This window comes from Ascaphus truei, chromosome 22 (genome assembly GCF_040206685.1).
Source record: "Ascaphus truei isolate aAscTru1 chromosome 22, aAscTru1.hap1, whole genome shotgun sequence".
Classification (NCBI taxonomy): Eukaryota; Metazoa; Chordata; class Amphibia; order Anura; family Ascaphidae; genus Ascaphus; species Ascaphus truei.
Genome location: NC_134504.1, coordinates 5899504 through 5919503, shown reverse-complemented (window position 1 = coordinate 5919503; position 20000 = coordinate 5899504). Strand labels below are relative to the sequence as shown.

Below are 20000 nucleotides of genomic sequence, written 5' to 3'. Positions count from 1 at the left end.
ATAAAAGTAACATTAAGGAAGAGGAGTCCCTGCCCCGAGGAGCTTACAGTCTAATTGGTGGGGAGAACGTACAGAGACAGTAGGAGGGCGTACTGGTAAGTGCGTCTGCAGGGGGCCAAGCTTTATGTATCAGGTGTATAGTATTAGCCACAGTGCTATTCATATGCTTCTTTAAGCAAGTGTGTCTTAAGGTGAGTCTTAAAGATGCATAGAGAGGGTGCTAGTCGGGTACTGAGGGGAAGGGAATTCCCGAGGTGTGGGGCAGCCAGTGAGAAAGGGTTAAGGCGGGAGAGGGCTTTAGATACAAAGGGGGTAGAAAGAAGACATCCAGGTGCAGGGAACTGTCCCAACTGAGGCCCTTGTTACCTCTAAACAAAAAACATTTTCCAGCAGCTTCTCCCACCCCGAGCAGAGGAACATTTCTCCCCCCCCCCCCCCATACAACACTGGGGAGGGGTGTTCTTTCCGAAGCCTCTGCCATCTATTATTTATGCCTGCCGCTCTCTGAGGCCCATGCATTATTAAACAGGACAGGTAGCTGCCCCGGCAGCGCAGACCCTTTCACGTGCGTAGGGGGGAGGGCGGCCATGCGCGTTCCCACGAGCGGCGTGCATAAAAGCCCGGCAGCAAAGGGAAAACTGGTCCACGGGCCGTGGCCTGCCCCCCCTCCCGCTCGAGAGCACTACAGGGGTTGGGTTACCTCATAAGCCAATGACAGCACTCAGTAGCACAGCGCTGCATTAACCCCTTCCCTGCAACAGGGGCTAGCCGAATATGCCACTGCTGGCCACTAAGTGGTGAAAGGGGAGGCCTTGCCCCCTGGCTACCTGATCTTGGCATCTCCCTGTGCCCCCGGACAAGTGAGGGCCCGATTTTGCTTGTGGACACGGTTATATGTAAAATAATATTCTTATTATGGTATGACATTGCTAAGCTGGCCAACTCCAGTGCTCAAGGACTACCTACTAGCAGATCAGGTTTTCAGGATATCCCTGCTTCAGCACACGTGGCTCAATCAGTGCATCTCTTTGGTCCTACTGCCCAGACCTGTGTGATGGGGTGGGGTTTTCTATTTAAGGGATATGTCTCCCAGTGTGAAAAAGTGATTGACCTGAGCCCGGACCGATGTCTTATTCTAGATGTATCATTCCAGAATGTCAAGCACATATTAATTAATAATGTGTACGGCTACCAAACGAAAAAACAAGAGGATTTGTTTGGTTAAACCTATTTTTATTTACATCCAAATGTCTCGTTCTAGGGGGTGATTTTAATTGTGTGACCTCAAATCTAGACCGTGGCAGTGGAACAGATGTATTGGAAGTGTTCCTAAATGATGTGTAAACGAGCTAATTTAAGTGATGTTTAGAGATTTCACAAGCCAAATACTCCAGGATACACATATGTGAGAGCTGAACATCTGTAAGGTAAAGGGTAGAACGGCGGAAGAAGTGGAAATGATCTTTTAATTAAAATGATTAAGGTTTTATTGATACCTATTTTTGTCTATTTACGTTTTGTATTTCCTCCCCCTGCGGAAATTACTGTTACTTTATATAGCCTTTTTTTCCAATTGCTCTGGGGAAATCGTTTGAACGTGTTAAGCGAGACGTTACTTATTTTCCGAGAGGGAAGGGCGGTTTGGGAATGGTGAACCCTGTATTATTTTTTTTCCTCTCTCTCATTTTTGTATGTTTTAATTTGCAGAATTTTCTCAACAGAGATGACCAGTTTTGGCGTATATATTTTAGGAAGTGGGTGTCTCCCCTTCAAAAATGGCTAACATGTTAAAAGAATTATTGTAAAAGATGTATATATGCCAGAATATATGAGGATTATGTACAAATTCTTAAATAGATGTAAAATAACTGCTTTGGAAATTACTTCTGTTCCTGGGAAAAAATTGTACTGGGTAGTATTGAGCAAAATATGTGTCACACAATTAGATCTAAAACACTGCGATATAGAGGACCAGAAAGAGGCCTTACAGAATATATTAGACCCGAGAATCCCTCTTAGGATTCAGGATACCATCTGGTTGACTTTCCACGGGCGTCTTTACGCAAGAGCAAATTTAAAATATAAAAACATAGGAACTGCCCCCGAGGTTCCTGTGCTGGGATCTTGGGAGACGGTGGAGCACCTCTTCCTGGAGAGTCCCTATGCAGTGGAGATGTGGGAAGGCATGGCCGTCTCATTACGGATGCCAGATTTAAAGGGTCAAAACTATTGTGATATAGTGTACGGAGTGTTTGGGGATCACTTGCAGGGCCACAGCGGGAGCACAGGGGTGATAATTAATGGGCTGGTTATGTACAGGTTGTGGATCACACGCAGTCTTCTCTCCGCAGAGCGCGTTCTGGCCCCTGTAACCTGCGCAGGGAAACAGGTTATAGAGCAGATAAAGCAGGGGGAGGGGGAGAGGTGGGATATAAAGTCCTGGGAGAGAAGATGGGCGAGTGTTCAGATATAAGGGCTGTTATATACAGGATGTGGCCGTGCGTTCCTATGCGAACGCGCGTACACGTGCCACATGCTTTTCCTGTATATAGTGCCGGGAGCTGCAGTTAATGTATATGTGTGTGTATGTGTATGTATGTGTGAGTATATGTATGTATGTGTGAGTATATGTGTGTGTATGTGTATGTATGTGTGAGTATGTGTGTGTATGTGTATGTATGTGTGAGTATATGTGTGTGTATGTGTGAGTACATGTGTGAGTATATGTGTGTGTATGTGTATGTATGTGTGAGTATATGTGTGAGTATATGTGTGAGTATATGTGTGAGTATGTGTGAGTATATGTGTGTGTATGTGTATGTATGTGTGAGTATATGTGTGAGTATATGTGTGAGTATATGTGTGAGTATGTGTGAGTGAATGTAAGTCCTAGATAGATTTTTTTAAAGAAAAAATAAATATTTATTAATTTTTTTTTTAACTTCTGCAATTATGCAATTATACACACACACGCGCGCACGCGCACACACGCTCACACACATCCACGGATACATGCATACACACATACATTTGAGCGCAGGCAGCGGCGGGAAAATATGAATTTCCTCATCTTCGCCGCTGCCTGTCGGCGCCCCTCTCCCTGCCGTGCGCGCGCGCGGCCCTTCTATAGAAAGGCTGACTAACGTCAGCCAACTAAAAATCCGCACACGGCACTATATAGCGTGCCTAAGCGTGTAAACATTTTCTGTATACAGTGTAAATAAGATGTAAAATGATCTATTTTAAATGCATTTGTTGCTTTTGTATTGATATCTTTATAAAAACATTTTTTTTAATATAATTTAAAAAAAAAAACTACATTAGATTATAAACCCAGGACTGTGTGAGCCTGTCCCAGGGATAACCCGGAGCAGCTGCCTTTGGACAGAGGACACTGAGTAAATGACAGCAGCGCTGCAGCCTCCTCCCGCTCCGTGCGCTGAGCTGCAGGGCTGATGCGGTGAGCTGATGCAGTCAGAATCTGCTGCCTCCCCCCATCCATCCCATAGACCATTGTGATCAAAGCATGCTGAGGGGGGAAGCTGCACAGTACCAGCGTGTGACAAACAGACACACACAGACACACACAGACACACACAGACACACACAGACACACACAGACACACACAGACACACACAGACACACACAGACACACACACACACACACAGACACACACACACACACACACACAGACATGATTTTTAAAAGGAAGTATAATTGTTCAATAAAATCTTTCCCCCCTTGATAGCCTTTCTCCACCTTCACATTTGACTTCAGTATCGGGCTCAAACCTTGCAATTTTGGTAAAATTCCACACTTTTTTACTTTGTTTTTTAAATCAATATTATGTGGGGGGGTTGCTCACAATGACTCTGCTCTCAGGCTGGGTAACCCCCTTTCAGTGCATTTTATTGAGCCGTTAGCAATCACAAAATGCCGCTTTCTTTTCCCAGATCTTGGCCGCGATTTTCTGCTGACCCTAAACGAGGACGTTCTTATTTTGGGATGGGGCAGCGCTGAAAAATTTCCAATCATCAGACGGAAAGCAGCCCCCAAAACAATTCACTGTCAACGGACGGTCTTAAAGTGCACACGAAGCGTTAATAAAAGTATATACACCTGCAACTTGGAAGAGACGATATTTTGGGGTTCCCACGACGGTGACAAAAATGTGTGTGCAGCCCAGAACCCGTCTGGTGTTGGGTTCAGCGATAAATGAGTATCTCAGAGCGGGGTGTGATGTGTCCTGAGGTCTGGGGACTCAATTCTGCGTTTACAAACCTGTGTGCCCAAAATACGTTTTTATTTAATAGTACTCCAGCGATATCAGGGATGCCCGTGTGTGTGTGACACTGCGTGGTATAAGCTAGCACAGTGGGTTATGTCTGGCACAACGTGTGCTGTTGCCTAGAAGCATGGCACAGGCACTGCAGACACGGCCCTGCGTGGCACAGGCACTGCAGACGCGGCCCTGCGTGGCACAGGCACTGCAGACGCGGCCCTGCGTGGCACAGGCACTGCAGACGCGGCCCTGCGTGGCACAGGCACTGCAGACGCGGCCCTGCGTGGCACAGGCACTGCAGACGCGGCCCTGCGTGGCACAGGCACTGCAGACGCGGCCCTGCGTGGCACAGGCACTGCAGACGCGGCCCTGCGTGGCACAGGCACTGCAGACGCGGCCCTGCGTGGCACAGGCACTGCAGACGCGGCCCTGCGTGGCACAGGCACTGCAGACGCGGCCCTGCGTGGCACAGGCACTGCAGACGCGGCCCTGCGTGGCACAGGCACTGCAGACGCGGCCCTGCGTGGCACAGGCACTGCAGACGCGACCCTGCGTGGCACAGGCACTGCAGACGCGGCCCTGCGTGGCACAGGCACTGCAGACGCGGCCCTGCGTGGCACAGGCACTGCAGACGCGGCCCTGCGTGGCACAGGCACTGCAGACGCGGCCCTGCGTGGCACAGGCACTGCAGACGCGGCCCTGCGTGGCACAGGCACTGCAGACGCGGCCCTGCGTGGCACAGGCACTGCAGACGCGGCCCTGCGTGGCACAGGCACTGCAGACGCGGCCCTGCGTGGCACAGGCACCGCAGACGCGGCCCTGCGTGGCACAGGCACCGCAGACGCGGCCCTGCGTGGCACAGGCACCGCAGACGCGGCCCTGCGTGGCACAGGCACCGCAGACGCGGCCCTGCGTGGCACAGGCACCGCAGACGCGGCCCTGCGTGGCACAGGCACCGCAGACGCGGCCCTGCGTGGCACAGGCACCGCAGACACGGCCCTGCGTGGCACAGGCACCGCAGACACGGCCCTGCGTGGGACAGGCACCGCAGACACGGCCCTGCGTAGCACAGACATTGCAGACACGGCCCTGCGTGGCACAGACATTGCAGACCTGGCCCTGCGTGGCACAGAGAGTCACAGTTCCAAAGTGCGGGGAAACAGCCTCAGGAGAGGAGAATACGGCTTGTGCAGCCAACACAACACAGACAAACACATTCTTCAAAGTGCAGGTCTCCTCTGGGACAGAGCTACACAGTGCAGGTCTCCTCTAGGACAGAGATACACAGGGCAGGTCTCCTCTAGGACAGAGATACAAAGTGCAGGTCTCCTCTAGGACAGAGATACACAGGGCAGGTCTCCTCTAGGACAGAGATACACAGGGCAGGTCTCCTCTAGGACAGAGACACACAGTGCAGGTCTCCTCTAGGACAGAGATACACAGGGCAGGTCTCCTCTAGGACAGAGACACACAGTGCAGGTCTCCTCTAGGACAGAGATACAAAGTGCAGGTCTCCTCTAGGACAGAGATACAAAGTGCAGGTCTCCTCTGGGACAGAGATACACAGTGCAGGTCTCCTCTAGGACAGAGATACACAGTGCAGGTCTCCTCTAGGACAGAGATACAAAGTGCCGGTCTCCTCCAGGACAGAGATACACAGTGCAGGTCTCCTCTAGGACAGATACAAAGTGCCGGTCTCCTCTAGGACAGAGATACACAGTGAAGGTCTCCTCTAGGACAGAGATACACAGTGCAGATCTCCTCTAGGACAGAGATACAAAGTGCCGGTCTCCTCTAGGACAGAGATACAAAGTGCCGGTCTCCTCTAGGACAGAGATACACAGTGCCGGTCTCCTCTAGGACAGAGATACACAGTGCAGGTCTCCTCTAGGACAGAGATACAAAGTGCCGGTCTCCTCTAGGACAGAGATACACAGTGCAGGTCTCCTCTAGGACAGAGATACACAGTGCAGGTCTCCTCTGGGACAGAGATACACAGGGCAGGTCTCCTCTAGGACAGAGATACACAGTGCAGGTCTCCTCTAGGACAGAGATACAAAGTGCCGGTCTCCTCTAGGACAGAGATACAAAGTGCCGGTCTCCTCTGGGACAGAGATACACAGTGCAGGTCTCCTCTGGGACAGAGATACACAGTGCCGGTCTCCTCTGGGACAGAGATACACAGTGCAGGTCTCCTCTGGGACAGAGATACACAGTGCAGGTCTCCTCTAGGACAGAGATACACAGTGCAGGTCTCCTCTGGGACAGAGATACAAAGTGCCGGTCTCCTCTAGGACAGAGATACAAAGTGCAGGTCTCCTCTAGGACAGAGATACACAGTGCAGGTCTCCTCTAGGACAGAGGTACAAAGTGCAGGTCTCCTCCGGGACAGAGATACACAGTGCAGGTCTCCTCTAGGACAGAGATACAAAGTGCAGGTCTCCTCTAGGACAGAGATACACAGTGCAGGTCTCCTCTGGGACAGAGATACACAGTGCAGGTCTCCTCTAGGACAGAGATACACAGTGCAGGTCTCCTCTAGGACAGAGATACACAGTGCAGGTCTCCTCTGGGACAGAGATACACAGTGCAGGTCTCCTCTAGGACAGAGATACACAGTGCCGGTCTCCTCTGGGACAGAGATACACAGTGCAGGTCTCCTCTAGTACAGAGATACACAGTGCAGGTCTCCTCTAGGACAGAGATACACAGTGCAGGTCTCCTCTAGGACAGAGATACACAGTGCAGGTCTCCTCTAGGACAGAGATACACAGTGCAGGTCTCCTCTAGGACAGAGACACACAGTGCAGGTCTCCTCTAGGACAGAGACACACAGTGCAGGTCTCCTCTAGGACAGAGATACACAGGGCAGGTCTCCTCTAGGACAGAGACACACAGTGCAGGTCTCCTCTGGGACAGAGATACAAAGTACGTCTCTACTCACAAGTTCATAATGCAATTCTCCATTTAATGTGGCAGCCAAGAACCACGGAGGAACAATGTGTCAGGTCCCATATGGACTTTTAATCAGGACCTGAAACGCAGTTCTTCCTCTGTTCTTGGCTGTCATAATAAATCAAGAATTGCATTGTGAACTTGTGAGTAGAGATGTACAGAGCGTCACACACACAGCATGGCACAGAGAGAGAGACACACACAGCATGGCACAGTCACACACACAGCATGGCACAGTCACACACACAGCATGGCACAGTCACACACACACACACACACAGCATGGCACAGTCACACACACACACACACACAGCATGGCACAGTCACACACACACACACAGCATGGTAGTCACACACACACAGCATGGCACAGAGAGAGACACACACACAGCATGGCACAGTCACACACACAGCATGGCACAGTCACACACACAGCATGGCACAGTCACACACACAGCATGGCACAGTCACACACACACACAGCATGGCACAGTCACACACACAGCATGGCACAGTCACACACACAGCATGGCACAGTCACACACACAGCATGGCACAGTCACACACACACACACAGCATGGCACAGTCACACACACACAGCATGGCACAGTCACACACACACAGCATGGAACAGAGAGTCACACACACAGCATGGCACAGAGTCACACACACACACACACACACACACACACAGCATGGCACAAACATTCAGACACACAGCATGGCACAGAAAGTCACACACAGCATGGCACAGAGAGACACACACACACACAGCATGGCACAGAGTCACACACACACAGCATGGCACAGAGAGACACACACACACACACACACACACAGCATGGCACAGTCACACACACACAGCATGGCACAGTCACACACACACAGCATGGCACAGTCACACACACACAGCATGGCACAGTCACACACACACAGCATGGCACAGTCACACACACACAGCATGGCACAGTCACACACACACAGCATGGCACAGTCACACACACACAGCATGGCACAGTCACACACACACACAGCATGGCACACACACACACAGCATGGCACACTCACACACACAGAATGGCAGAGTCACACACACACAAAAGACAAAAGAACAGGGCGCACAACGCACATAGTGTAGTAAAGTATTAAAAAGTGACTTTATGGTTAAAAGTAAATAGTTCTGCGTACATCAAGATAAATTACACAAGCAGTTGGTATATAGGTTTACCACACCAGGAGATGACCATGAGCGACACCCTTGGATGAATCTCAGCATGGGATGTATCTGCAGTCGTCTCGTCTGCTCTTTACAGTACTCTCCGTCTTGGGGTGGTAGGTGGATAAGTCCCAGATGGAAAAAAACCCCAGAGCACACGGCTCACGAGCGGGTAAAGAAGCCGCAGGAATCAATGTCCATTGGGTTAGCACGCCGTTTGCCGCCACTCCTCGTCGGGCGCTCGGCGATGACGTCACGAGTCGCTCCTTGACTTCCGCAAAGCTTCTCCTGGAACGCACAGCGTGCGTGTCGTTCTGGATGTTCCCAGCAGCGGGGAGTAGTGTAGCGCTATGGAAGCAGCTTACTGACAGTGCTCAAAACCACATATAAAAGGGGGGAAAATGAGCATAGACACCTATGGGGAAGAGAGAGGTGTCTATGCTCATTTTCCCCCCTTTTATATGTGGTTTTGAGCACTGTCAGTAAGCTGCTTCCATAGCGCTACACTACTCCCCGCTGCTGGGAACATCCAGAACGACACGCACGCTGTGCGCTCCAGGAGAAGCTTTGCGGAAGTCAAGGAGCGACTCGTGACGTCATCGCCGAGCGCCCGACGAGGAGTGGCGGCAAACGGCGTGCTAACCCTATGGACATTGACTCCTGCGGCTTCTTTACCCGCTCGTGAGCCGTGTGCTCTGGGTTTTTTTTCCATCTGGGACTTATCCACCTACCACCCCAAGACGGAGAGTACTGTAAAGAGCAGACGAGACGACTGCAGATCCATCCCCTGCTGAGATTCATCCAAGGGTGTCGCTCATGGTCATCTCCTGGTGTGGTAAACCTATATACCAACTGCTTGTGTAATTTATCTTGATGTACGCAGAACTATTTACTTTTAACCATAAAGTCACTTTTTAATACTTTACTACACTATGTGCGTTGTGCGCCGTGTTCTTTTGTCTTTTGTCTAGTTCCTGGGGTGTCGAGCCACCCCCAAGAAAGGCTGCAGACCCACGTTTAGTGTCAGATCCACCTATAAGGTTTACAATATTGTTTAATTATCACGGTGCACTGTTCACTATTTGTTGTTTACTAGATATTAGCTGCGCACTATCACCTATTTTTTATTGTTGTCACACACACACAGCATCGCACAGTCACACACACACAGCATGGCACAGAGTCACACACACACAGCATCGCACAGTCACACACACACAGCATGGCACAGACACACACACAGCATGGCACAGAGTCACACACACACAGCATCGCACAGTCACACACACACAGCATGGCACAGACACACACACAGCATGGCACAGAGTCACACACAGCATGGCACAGAGTCACACACAGCATGGCACAGAGTCACACACAGCATGGCACAGACACACACACAGCATGGCACAGAGTCACACACAGCATGGCACAGAGTCACACACAGCATGGCACAGACACACACACAGCATGGCACAGAGTCACACACAGCATGGCACAGAGTCACACACAGCATGGCACAGACACACACACAGCATGGCACAGAGTCACACACAGCATGGCACAGAGTCACACACACACAGAGCATCGCACTCCGGAGTGAGTGGCACGGTATACGACGACCCCTTCCCTGGGCACTCACCAGACTTGGGTGGGTATCTGTAGACGGAATTGGATGGGATATCCACCTCCTCCACCCCCGCATGCTGCCGGCTCATGAGCGCCCCCATCCTGCGGGGAAAGGCTCCCCTCACCACCAATCGCGTCCCGACACCCCTAACGGTGACCTGCCATCCCGACAGACCTGTCACTGCTGCACCACCTGTCACCCACTGACCCAAAAAGATCACGTCACCTCTTGACTTTGAACCTGTCACCTGCACCTGCCACCCCTATACTGTCACCCCTAAACAGTCTAGTATGAGAGAATAAAACCCGGCACTTCTATCTAAATCTAACAATAATTCTAATAGTAATGCAGCTCTAACCCCCAAAAAACAACGACCTCTGGGTTCTGATAGATAATGTAGATAAATAGGGGAGCGCTATCAACTTAAATATAAACTCTATAGTCACCTGAACTAGCACCCCTATACTGTCACCTGAACCTGCCACCCCTATACTGTCTATAGTTTATATTTAAATTGATAGCGCTCCCCTATTTTTCAACATTACCCCTATACTGTCACCTGCACCTGTCACACCTATACTGTCACCTGCACATGTCACCTGCACCTGTCACCCCATACTGTCACCAGCACCTGCCTCCCATATACTGTCACCTGCAACCCCTACACTGTAACTTCTATACTGTCACCTGAACTTGCCACCTGCACCTGTCACCCCTATACTGTCACCTGCACCTGTCACCCCTATACTGTCACCTGCACCTGTCACCCCTATACTGTCACCTGCACCCCCGCCCTACTCTGGGATCCGTCCCCTCTCTGCCCCTCCCCCCAGTCCCCTCTCTGCCCCTCCCCCCAGTCCCCTCTCTGCCCCTCCCCCCGGGCCGGGTCTGCGGGCACCGTTACCGGCTCCCTCCTGCAGCAGCAGCAGTACGGACGTGACGTCACCAAAGCGCTGCAGACTCCGCCCCCTTCCGCAGCCCGCGCGCCAATAGTGCGCAGGGACAGGGCGGGGCTACCGTCACCATGACAACCACCTCCCTTCACACAGGAACCACTGAGAGGGGTGGGGGAGAGGGGCGAGACCAACTGAGAGGGGGGAGAGGGGCGAGACCAACTGAGAGGGGGGAGAGGGGCGAGACCAACTGAGGGGGGGGAGAGGGGCGAGACCAACTGAGGGGGGGGAGAGGGGCGAGACCAACTGAGGGGGGGGGGGGGGCGAGACCAACTGAGGGGGGGGGGGGGGCGAGACCAACTGAGGGGGGGGGGGGGGGCGAGACCAACTGAGGGGGGGGGGGGGGGCGAGACCAACTGAGGGGGGGGGGGGGGGGCGAGACCAACTGAGGGGGGGGGGGGGGGCGAGACCAACTGAGGGGGGGGGGGGGCGAGACCAACTGAGGGGGGGGGGGGGGCGAGACCAACTGAGGGGGGGGGGGGGCGAGACCAACTGAGGGGGGGGGGGGGGGCGAGACCAACTGAGGGGGGGGGGGGGCGAGACCAACTGAGGGGGGGGGGGGGCGAGACCAACTGAGGGGGGGGGGGGCGAGACCAACTGAGGGGGGGGGGGGGCGAGACCAACTGAGGGGGGGGGGGGGGCGAGACCAACTGAGGGGGGGGGGGGGGGCGAGACCAACTGAGGGGGGGGGGGGGCGAGACCAACTGAGGGGGGGGGGGGGGCGAGACCAACTGAGGGGGGGGGGGGGGGCGAGACCAACTGAGGGGGGGGGGGGGGCGAGACCAACTGAGGGGGGGGGGGGCGAGACCAACTGAGGGGGGGGGGGGGGGGCGAGACCAACTGAGGGGGGGGGGGGGGCGAGACCAACTGAGGGGGGGGGGGCGAGACCAACTGAGGGGGGGGGGGGGGGGGCGAGACCAACTGAGGGGGGGGGGGGGCGAGACCAACTGAGGGGGGGGGGGGGGGGGGCGAGACCAACTGAGGGGGGGGGGGCGAGACCAACTGAGGGGGGGGGGGGGGCGAGACCAACTGAGGGGGGGGGGGGGGGCGAGACCAACTGAGGGGGGGGGGGGGCGAGACCAACTGAGGGGGGGGGGGGGGGCGAGACCAACTGAGGGGGGGGGGGGCGAGACCAACTGAGGGGGGGGGGGGGGGGGGCGAGACCAACTGAGGGGGGGGGGGGGCGAGACCAACTGAGGGGGGGGGGGGGCGAGACCAACTGAGGGGGGGGGGGGGGGCGAGACCAACTGAGGGGGGGGGGGCGAGACCAACTGAGGGGGGGGGGGGGCGAGACCAACTGAGGGGGGGGGGGGGGCGAGACCAACTGAGGGGGGGGGGGGCGGGGGGCGAGACCAACTGAGGGGGGGGGGGGGCGAGACCAACTGAGGGGGGGGGGGGGGCGAGACCAACTGAGGGGGGGGGGGGCGAGACCAACTGAGGGGGGGGGGCGAGACCAACTGAGGGGGGGGGGGGGCGAGACCAACTGAGGGGGGGGGGGCGAGACCAACTGAGGGGGGGGGGGCGAGACCAACTGAGGGGGGGGGGGGGGCGAGACCAACTGAGGGGGGGGGGGGGCGAGACCAACTGAGGGGGGGGGGGGCGAGACCAACTGAGGGGGGGGGGGGCGAGACCAACTGAGGGGGGGGGGCGAGACCAACTGAGGGGGGGGGGGGCGAGACCAACTGAGGGAGGGGGGGGGCGAGACCAACTGAGGGGGGGGGGGGCGAGACCAACTGAGGGGGGGGGGGGGGCGAGACCAACTGAGGGGGGGGGGGGGCGAGACCAACTGAGGGGGGGGGGGCGAGACCAACTGAGGGGGGGGGGGCGAGACCAACTGAGGGGGGGGGGGGGCGAGACCAACTGAGGGGGGGGGGGGGCGGGGGGGCGAGACCAACTGAGGGGGGGGGGGGCGAGACCAACTGAGGGGGGGGGGGGGCGAGACCAACTGAGGGGGGGGGGGGCGAGACCAACTGAGGGGGGGGGGGCGAGACCAACTGAGGGGGGGGGGGGCGAGACCAACTGAGGGGGGGGGGGCGAGACCAACTGAGGGGGGGGGGGCGAGACCAACTGAGGGGGGGGGGGGGCGAGACCAACTGAGGGGGGGGGGGCGAGACCAACTGAGGGGGGGGGGGGGCGAGACCAACTGAGGGGGGGGGGGGCGAGACCAACTGAGGGGGGGGGGCGAGACCAACTGAGGGGGGGGGGGGGCGAGACCAACTGAGGGAGGGGGGGGGCGAGACCAACTGAGGGGGGGGGGGGCGAGACCAACTGAGGGGGGGGGGGCGAGACCAACTGAGGGGGGGGGGGCGAGACCAACTGAGGAGGGGGGGGGCGAGACCAACTGAGGGGGGGGGGGCGAGACCAACTGAGGGGGGGGGGGCGAGACCAACTGAGGGGGGGGGGCGAGACCAACTGAGGGGGGGGGGGCGAGACCAACTGAGGGGGGGGGGGGCGAGACCAACTGAGGGGGGGGGGCGAGACCAACTGAGGGGGGGGGGGCGAGACCAACTGAGGGGGGGAGAGGCGAGACCAACTGAGGGGGGGGGGGCGAGACCAACTGAGGGGGGGGGGGCGAGACCAACTGAGGGGGGGGGGAGGGGGCGAGACCAACTGAGGGAGGTGGGGTGGGTAGGGGGCGAGACAAACTGAGGGAAGTGGGGTGGGGAGGGGGCGAGACCAACTGAGGGGGGGGGCGAGACCAACTGAGGGGGGGGGCGAGACCAACTGAGGGGGGGGGCGAGACCAACTGAGGGGGGGGGGGCGAGACCAACTGAGAGGGGGGGGGAGAGGGGCGAGACCAACTGAGGGAGGTGGGATGGGGAGGGGGCGAAACCAACTGAGGGGGGTGGGGTGGGGAGGGGGGCGAGACCAACTGAGGGAGGTGGGGTGGGGAGGGGGCGAGACCAACTGAGGGAGGTGGGGCGAGACCAACTGAGGGGAGGGGCGAGACCAACTGAGGGGGGGGCGAGACCAACTGAGAGGGGGGGGCGAGACTAACTGAGAGGGGGGGAGAGGGGCGAGACCAACTGAAGGGGGAGAGGGGCGAGACCAACTGAGAGGGGGGGAGAGGGGCGAGATCAACTGAGAGGGGGAGAGGGGCGAGACCAACTGAGAGGGGGGGAGAGGGGCGAGACCAACTGGGTGGGGTGGGGAGGGGGTGAGACCAACTGAGGGAGGTGGGGTGGGTAGGGGGCGAGACAAACTGAGGGAGGTGGGGTGGGGAGGGGGCGAGACCAACTGAGGGGGGGGGCGAGACCAACTGAGGGGGGGGCGAGACCAACTGAGAGGGGGGGGAGAGGGGCGAGACCAACTGAGGGAGGTGGGGTGGGGAGGGGGCGAGACCAACTGAGGGGGGTGGGGTGGGGGGGCGAGACCAACTGAGGGGGGTGGGGTGGGGGGCGAGACCAACTGAGGGAGGTGGGGTGGGGAGGGGGCGAGACCAACTGAGGGAGGTGGGGCGAGACCAACTGAGGGGGGGGGCGAGACCAACTGAGGGGGGGGCGAGACCAACTGAGAGGGGGGGCGAGACCAACTGAGAGGGGGGGAGAGGGGCGAGACCAACTGAGAGGGGGGAGAGGGGCGAGACCAACTGAGAGGGGGGGAGAGGGGCGAGACCAACTGAGTGGGGTGGGGAGGGGGCGAGACCAACTGAGGGGGGTGGGGTGGGGGCGAGACCAACTGAGGAAGGTGGGGTGGGGAGGGGGCGAGACCAACTGAGGGGGGGTGGGGAGGGGGCGAGACCAACTGAGGGGGGTGGGGAGGGTGCGAGACCAACTGAGGAAGGTGGGGTGGGGAGGGGGCGAGACCAACTGAGGGGGGGGTGGGGAGGGGGCGAGACCAACTGAGGGGGGGTGGGGACGGGGCGAGACCAACTGAGGAAGGTGGGGTGGGGAGGGGGCGAGACCAACTGAGGGGGGGGTGGGGAGGGGGCGAGACCAACTGAGGGGGGGGGGGGGAGGGAGCGAGACCAACTGAGGGGGGGGTGGGGAGGGGGCGAGACCAACTGAGGGGGGGTGGGGAGGGAGCGAGACCAACTGAGGGGGGGGTGGGGAGGGGGCGAGACCAACTGAGGGGGGGGGTGGGGAGGGGGCGAGACCAACTCGGGGGGGTGGGGAGGGGGCGAGACCAACTCAGGGGGGGTGGGGAGGGGGCGAGACCCTGAGGGGGGGTGGGGAGGGGGCGAGACCAACTGAGAGGGGGGTGGGGAGGGGGCGGGACCAACTGAGAGGGAGGTGGGGAGGGGGCGAGACCAACTGAGGGGGGGGCGAGACAAACTGAGGGGGGGGGCGAGACCAACTGAGGGGGGGGGCGAAACCAACTGAGGGGGGGGGCGAGACCAACTGAGGGGGGGGCGAGACCAACTGAGGGGGGGGGGCGAGACCAACTGAGGGGGGGGCGAGACCAACTGAGGGGGGGGGCCAGACCAACTGAGGGGGGGGCGAGACCAACTGAGGGGGGGGGGCGAGACCAACTGAGGGGGGGGCGAGACCAACTGAGGGGGGGGGGCGAGACCAACTGAGGAGGGGGGCGAGGCCAACTGAGAGGGGGGGGTGAGATCAACTGAGAGGGGGGGCGAGACCAACTGAGGGAGGGGTGGGGAGGGGGCGAGACCAACTGGGTGGGGTGGGGAGGGGGCGAGACCAACTGGGTGGGGTGGGGGCGAGACCAACTGAGGGGGGGGTGGGGAGGGGGCGAGACCAATTGAGGGGGGGGGTGGGGAGGGGGCGAGACCAACTGAGGGGGGGGGGGTGGGGAGGGGGCGAGACCAACTGAGAGGGGGGGAGGGGCCGAGACCAACTGAGAGGGGGGGGGAGCCGAGACCAACTGAGAGGGGGGGAGGGGCCGAGACCAACTGAGAGGGGGGGGGAGCCGAGACCAACTGAGAGGGGTGTGGGGAGGGGGCTAGACCAACTGAGAGGGGGGTGGGGAGGGGGCGAGACCAACTGAGAGGGGGGTGGGGAGGGGGCGAGACCAACTGAGAGGGGGGGAGGGGCCGAGACCAACTGAGAGGGGGGGGGGCGAGACCAACTGAGAGGGGGGGAGGGGCCGAAACCAACTGAGAGGGGGGGGGAGACCAACTGGGGGGGGAGAAGGGGAGGGACCAGTGTGGGGGAAGGAGAGGGGGAGCCACAGTCAGTGCTAGAACGTCTGGAGATAGGTCCGTGCTAGAGCGTCTGGAGATAGGTCCGTGCTAGAGCGTCTGGAGATAGGTCCGTGCTAGAGCGTCTGGAGATAGGTCCGTGCTAGAGCGTCTGGAGATAGGTCCGTGCTAGAACGTCTGGAGATAGGTCCTTGCTAGAACGTCTGGAGATAGGTCCATGCTAGAGCGTCTGGAGATAGGTCCGTGCTAGAATATCTGTGGGGTTCTGTGCTAGAGCGACTGGAGATAGGTCCGTGCTAGAATATGTATATTGTACATATTGTATACACACACAAATGTACACACACACACACATGTAGACATACACATACACGTACACATACACACACACACACATGTATACACACACACACACATACAATGTATACACACAAACATGTATACACACACACAAACATGTATACACACACACACGTATACACACACACACACACACTATCCCAGCACCACCACATCAGCACACCGGTATCCCATGCCCCCCCAGCACACTGGCATTCTCGGCTCCCCGCCATTCCAGCCCCCATCAACACCATCAGCACCCACACATTGGCACCTTCGCACCTCCCCCATCGGCACCCCCACATCCGCACCCCCACATCAGCACCAAACCCTCCCAAATCAGCACACCGATACAATCACCATCAGTACAGCCACAGCAGCAGTACCACCGCACACCGCCATGGGCCGCGTGACCACCCCACCCAAAATGCCACCCCCACACCACAAACATCCCGGGCAACGCCGGGGCTCTCAGCTAGTATATATATATATATGTGTCAAACAACAAAAGATAAGTCAGCGCTAAATCCGTATACTGTGATAAGGAAATGACTAATCACTGCTGCAATTCCTAGGTATAAGCGTCTCTGCCAAAAATGTTCTTTAACTGTTTTAGTTATTGTTCACAGATAGGTTTATTATCTTGGTCTGTTAGTGGCGCTTTACAGTCATTTGTTTACAGATGTTTTGTATACTTACAATGCAATTTTTTCCTGGCTAATTACTGAGATTTGCTGCCATCGGTGTTTGTATGTTTTTAATGTTAGTGTGAATCTTCTGCATTTAATTAAATCCATTTTTCTATATTGACTATTGTACCTTGTTTTGTTGCGTGTTTTATTGATAAGTAGGTTTATTTCAGTGCTATCGTGGTGTTAGTCTTTTGTGTGTTATATATATGTATTTGCTGAATAATATAAAATTAAAAGTGATTTCAGTAGAGAAATATGTGCTTTAAAAAACTATATATATATATATATATATATATATAATATATATATATATATATATATAGCAACTGTAAATATTACTGTATGTTCATTTGCATGTCTTAGACAGGTCTGCAACCCTGCACTTCCACTGCAGCAAGGGATTCTGGGAAATGACATGCAAATGAACATACAGGAATATTTACAGTTGCTTTATGCTTTACAGTGGAGGGTTTTTGTCACTTTTTTTACCCACCATAACCTTAATAATTGTGGTGATTATATATATATATATATGTATGTAGCCCCGGTCTTATTTTGCACTCCTTGTCCCTCTCTGTAGCGTGACGAGCGATCGCGGGTGCCGCCGGAGCCAGCGACGGACCCCCGGCACAACGCGAGGGTGGGGGCTACTGCAGGGAGCCGTGCGCTGTTCCCTGATGCGGGCGGTTGCCGGGGACGCGAGCGGCCCGTTGTTAGGGCCGCGATCGCGTTGCCGAGGTTCCGGCGGCTCGGGGAACAGGGCGCCGCCATTGCGCGATAGTTCGCGCATGCGCAGTGACAAGCAGGCGCAGGGAAGGCCCCAGACAGATCGCGCATGCGCAGTACAGTGCCCAGAAAGCCAGCGAAACCCTAGCCTACCAGGGAAGGCTCTAGGCAGGGACTACGAGTCCCAGGAGCCTCTGCGCATCCCACGTGATGCCAGGGAGCCAATAGGGCTTAGGATCTCCCTGCAGGAGAAAGGATACTTTTTGCGCGCTGAGCCCACGCTAGGCAGTTGGAGCTGGGAGCAGGAAGGGGAAGGAAGGGTGCAAGGAGCAAGTGGCTCCTGCACCAGGTAAGGATCCCCAAGTCCCAGGCAGGCCCCAATCCCCAACAGGGTAGTGGGTAGTACTGAGGGACAGCCCCTAGGTTAGGGACTCTGCCCTTAGGTGTGTGAGGGTGCAGGCTTGTCAGTGTCACGGCTGGTAGTGCTGTGAGCGCTGACAAGTAGGCACAGTGTGAGCAGCGTGTGCTGTGTGTTGTTGCTGCAGGTTGACTGTGACTGTGCAGTGTGTTTGCTGCAGGCGCTGTTAGTGTTAGCTAGAGTCAGGAGTGGGAAGAGTTAGGGGAGCGGAGCAGGCTATTAACCCCTTAGGGCCCAGGCAGGTCCTCACTCCCCAGTTTGTGGTGCTACAGGGACAGGCCCTAGGTTAGGGACCGTGTCACGTAGTGCCAGTGATAGATAGGGACACAGCGGACGCTGCGGTTCCTGTGAAGAGGTTCGGGCTCAAGTCGGGGCCCACAGAGATCCAGGGTGAGATCGCCCTTGGCGGTCCTCATGCAAAGAACCGTTTGGGATCAGACGGAATCACCGAGCGACGGATCCTTTGTGAAGCAGTTGCTGATCCGAGTACTGGAGTGCTCGGCAGGTACTTTACATCCACAAGTGCACCAACGGGCCCTTAGCTTAATAGTGACTGCGCAGTCACCCATATCCTCTCTATGCCAGAGTGCGGGACATTGGGTGGGGATCCTATGGACACTGGGTGGGATCGCTTGGTGTTGGGGGACGCGTTGGGTGAGACGCCTTGGTTATTAGTGTCTCCTCTGTAGAGGGACACCTGTTATTCTATTGTTGATATATGTGTGTACGTTCTCAGTAAAAGGTATTGGTTATCATAAGGTGTTGTATGTTTCTTGCCCAGGGGAATCTCACATCACGGGGATCCTGGGTAAGTGGAGGCGCTGCGCTAAGTAAGTGTATGAGTGTTACCCCAGGCTCCCAGCGAGCGGAGGCTCAGATCTCCTGGAGCTGCAGGTGTTATACAGTGGCCAGTAGTTCCTTTGGGAGGGTTCAGAAAAAGGGCTACACTTATATACATACATACACACACACACACACACACACACACACACACAAAACCTGCCCCCAGAGTTTTAGATTGTCACCTCTTGCGACAGGGTTTCATTTGAACTGGTCCTGTGTGTGACATTTCCGGTATACAGCTTGGCTGAGCTCTGCACAAACATTACAATATCTAAACAATGACAGAGGAAGTGAGTCACACGCCTACACACAGCAGGGGCCGGGATGTGGGCATAGGGCTTTTCGTCTGGTTAACTAAGTATCCGACGGGGCGGGGGGGCGAAAAAGCAGATTGACCCCGGGGCTGAGGGCAGTGGGGTCTCCAGTCTGACCAGGGGGGGAGTCTCAATCTCGCGTCCTCTCTCCCTCTGGCGCTGGCAAAAAGGCAGGATAGACCCGGGGCGGCCAACTCCAGTCCTCAAGGGCCACCAACAGGTCAGGTTTTAAGGATATCCCTGCTTCAGCACAGGTGGCTCAATCAGTGATGGAAATGCCCGGGGTGGCAGAATGAACAATGGCAGCGTGGTTTGTCTGCGGCAGAGAGAGGGCCATGTGGGCGGCGCGCGGGGGGGGGGGGGGGGGGTGACTGTTTACGTTGAGTAATTAGAGGAACAGAAAGGGGGGACCCTGGGAAATGACTGATCCGGTGAGGAAATGAAACCCAGTGTGGGAAACACGTTCTTTCATTGTGACGCGCCACGGACCACGCCTCTCGCTTACATGCAACACAGGGGTGGCTAACT

General features: G+C 56.9%; 1 protein-coding gene across 1 annotated transcript in view; it reads right to left on the bottom strand.

Annotated features, from left to right (window-relative positions):
• Positions 1 to 11020, bottom strand: part of RNF157 (ring finger protein 157) — a gene marked incomplete at its 3' end in the record, with an annotated part of 21717 nt that extends 10697 nt beyond the window's left edge. Inside the window, 2 exon segments of the mRNA XM_075579605.1 lie at positions 10099 to 10288; positions 10985 to 11020. Coding sequence (XP_075435720.1) covers positions 10099 to 10186 — 88 coding nt within the window.
• Between the last annotated feature and the right edge of the window lie 8980 nt (positions 11021 to 20000).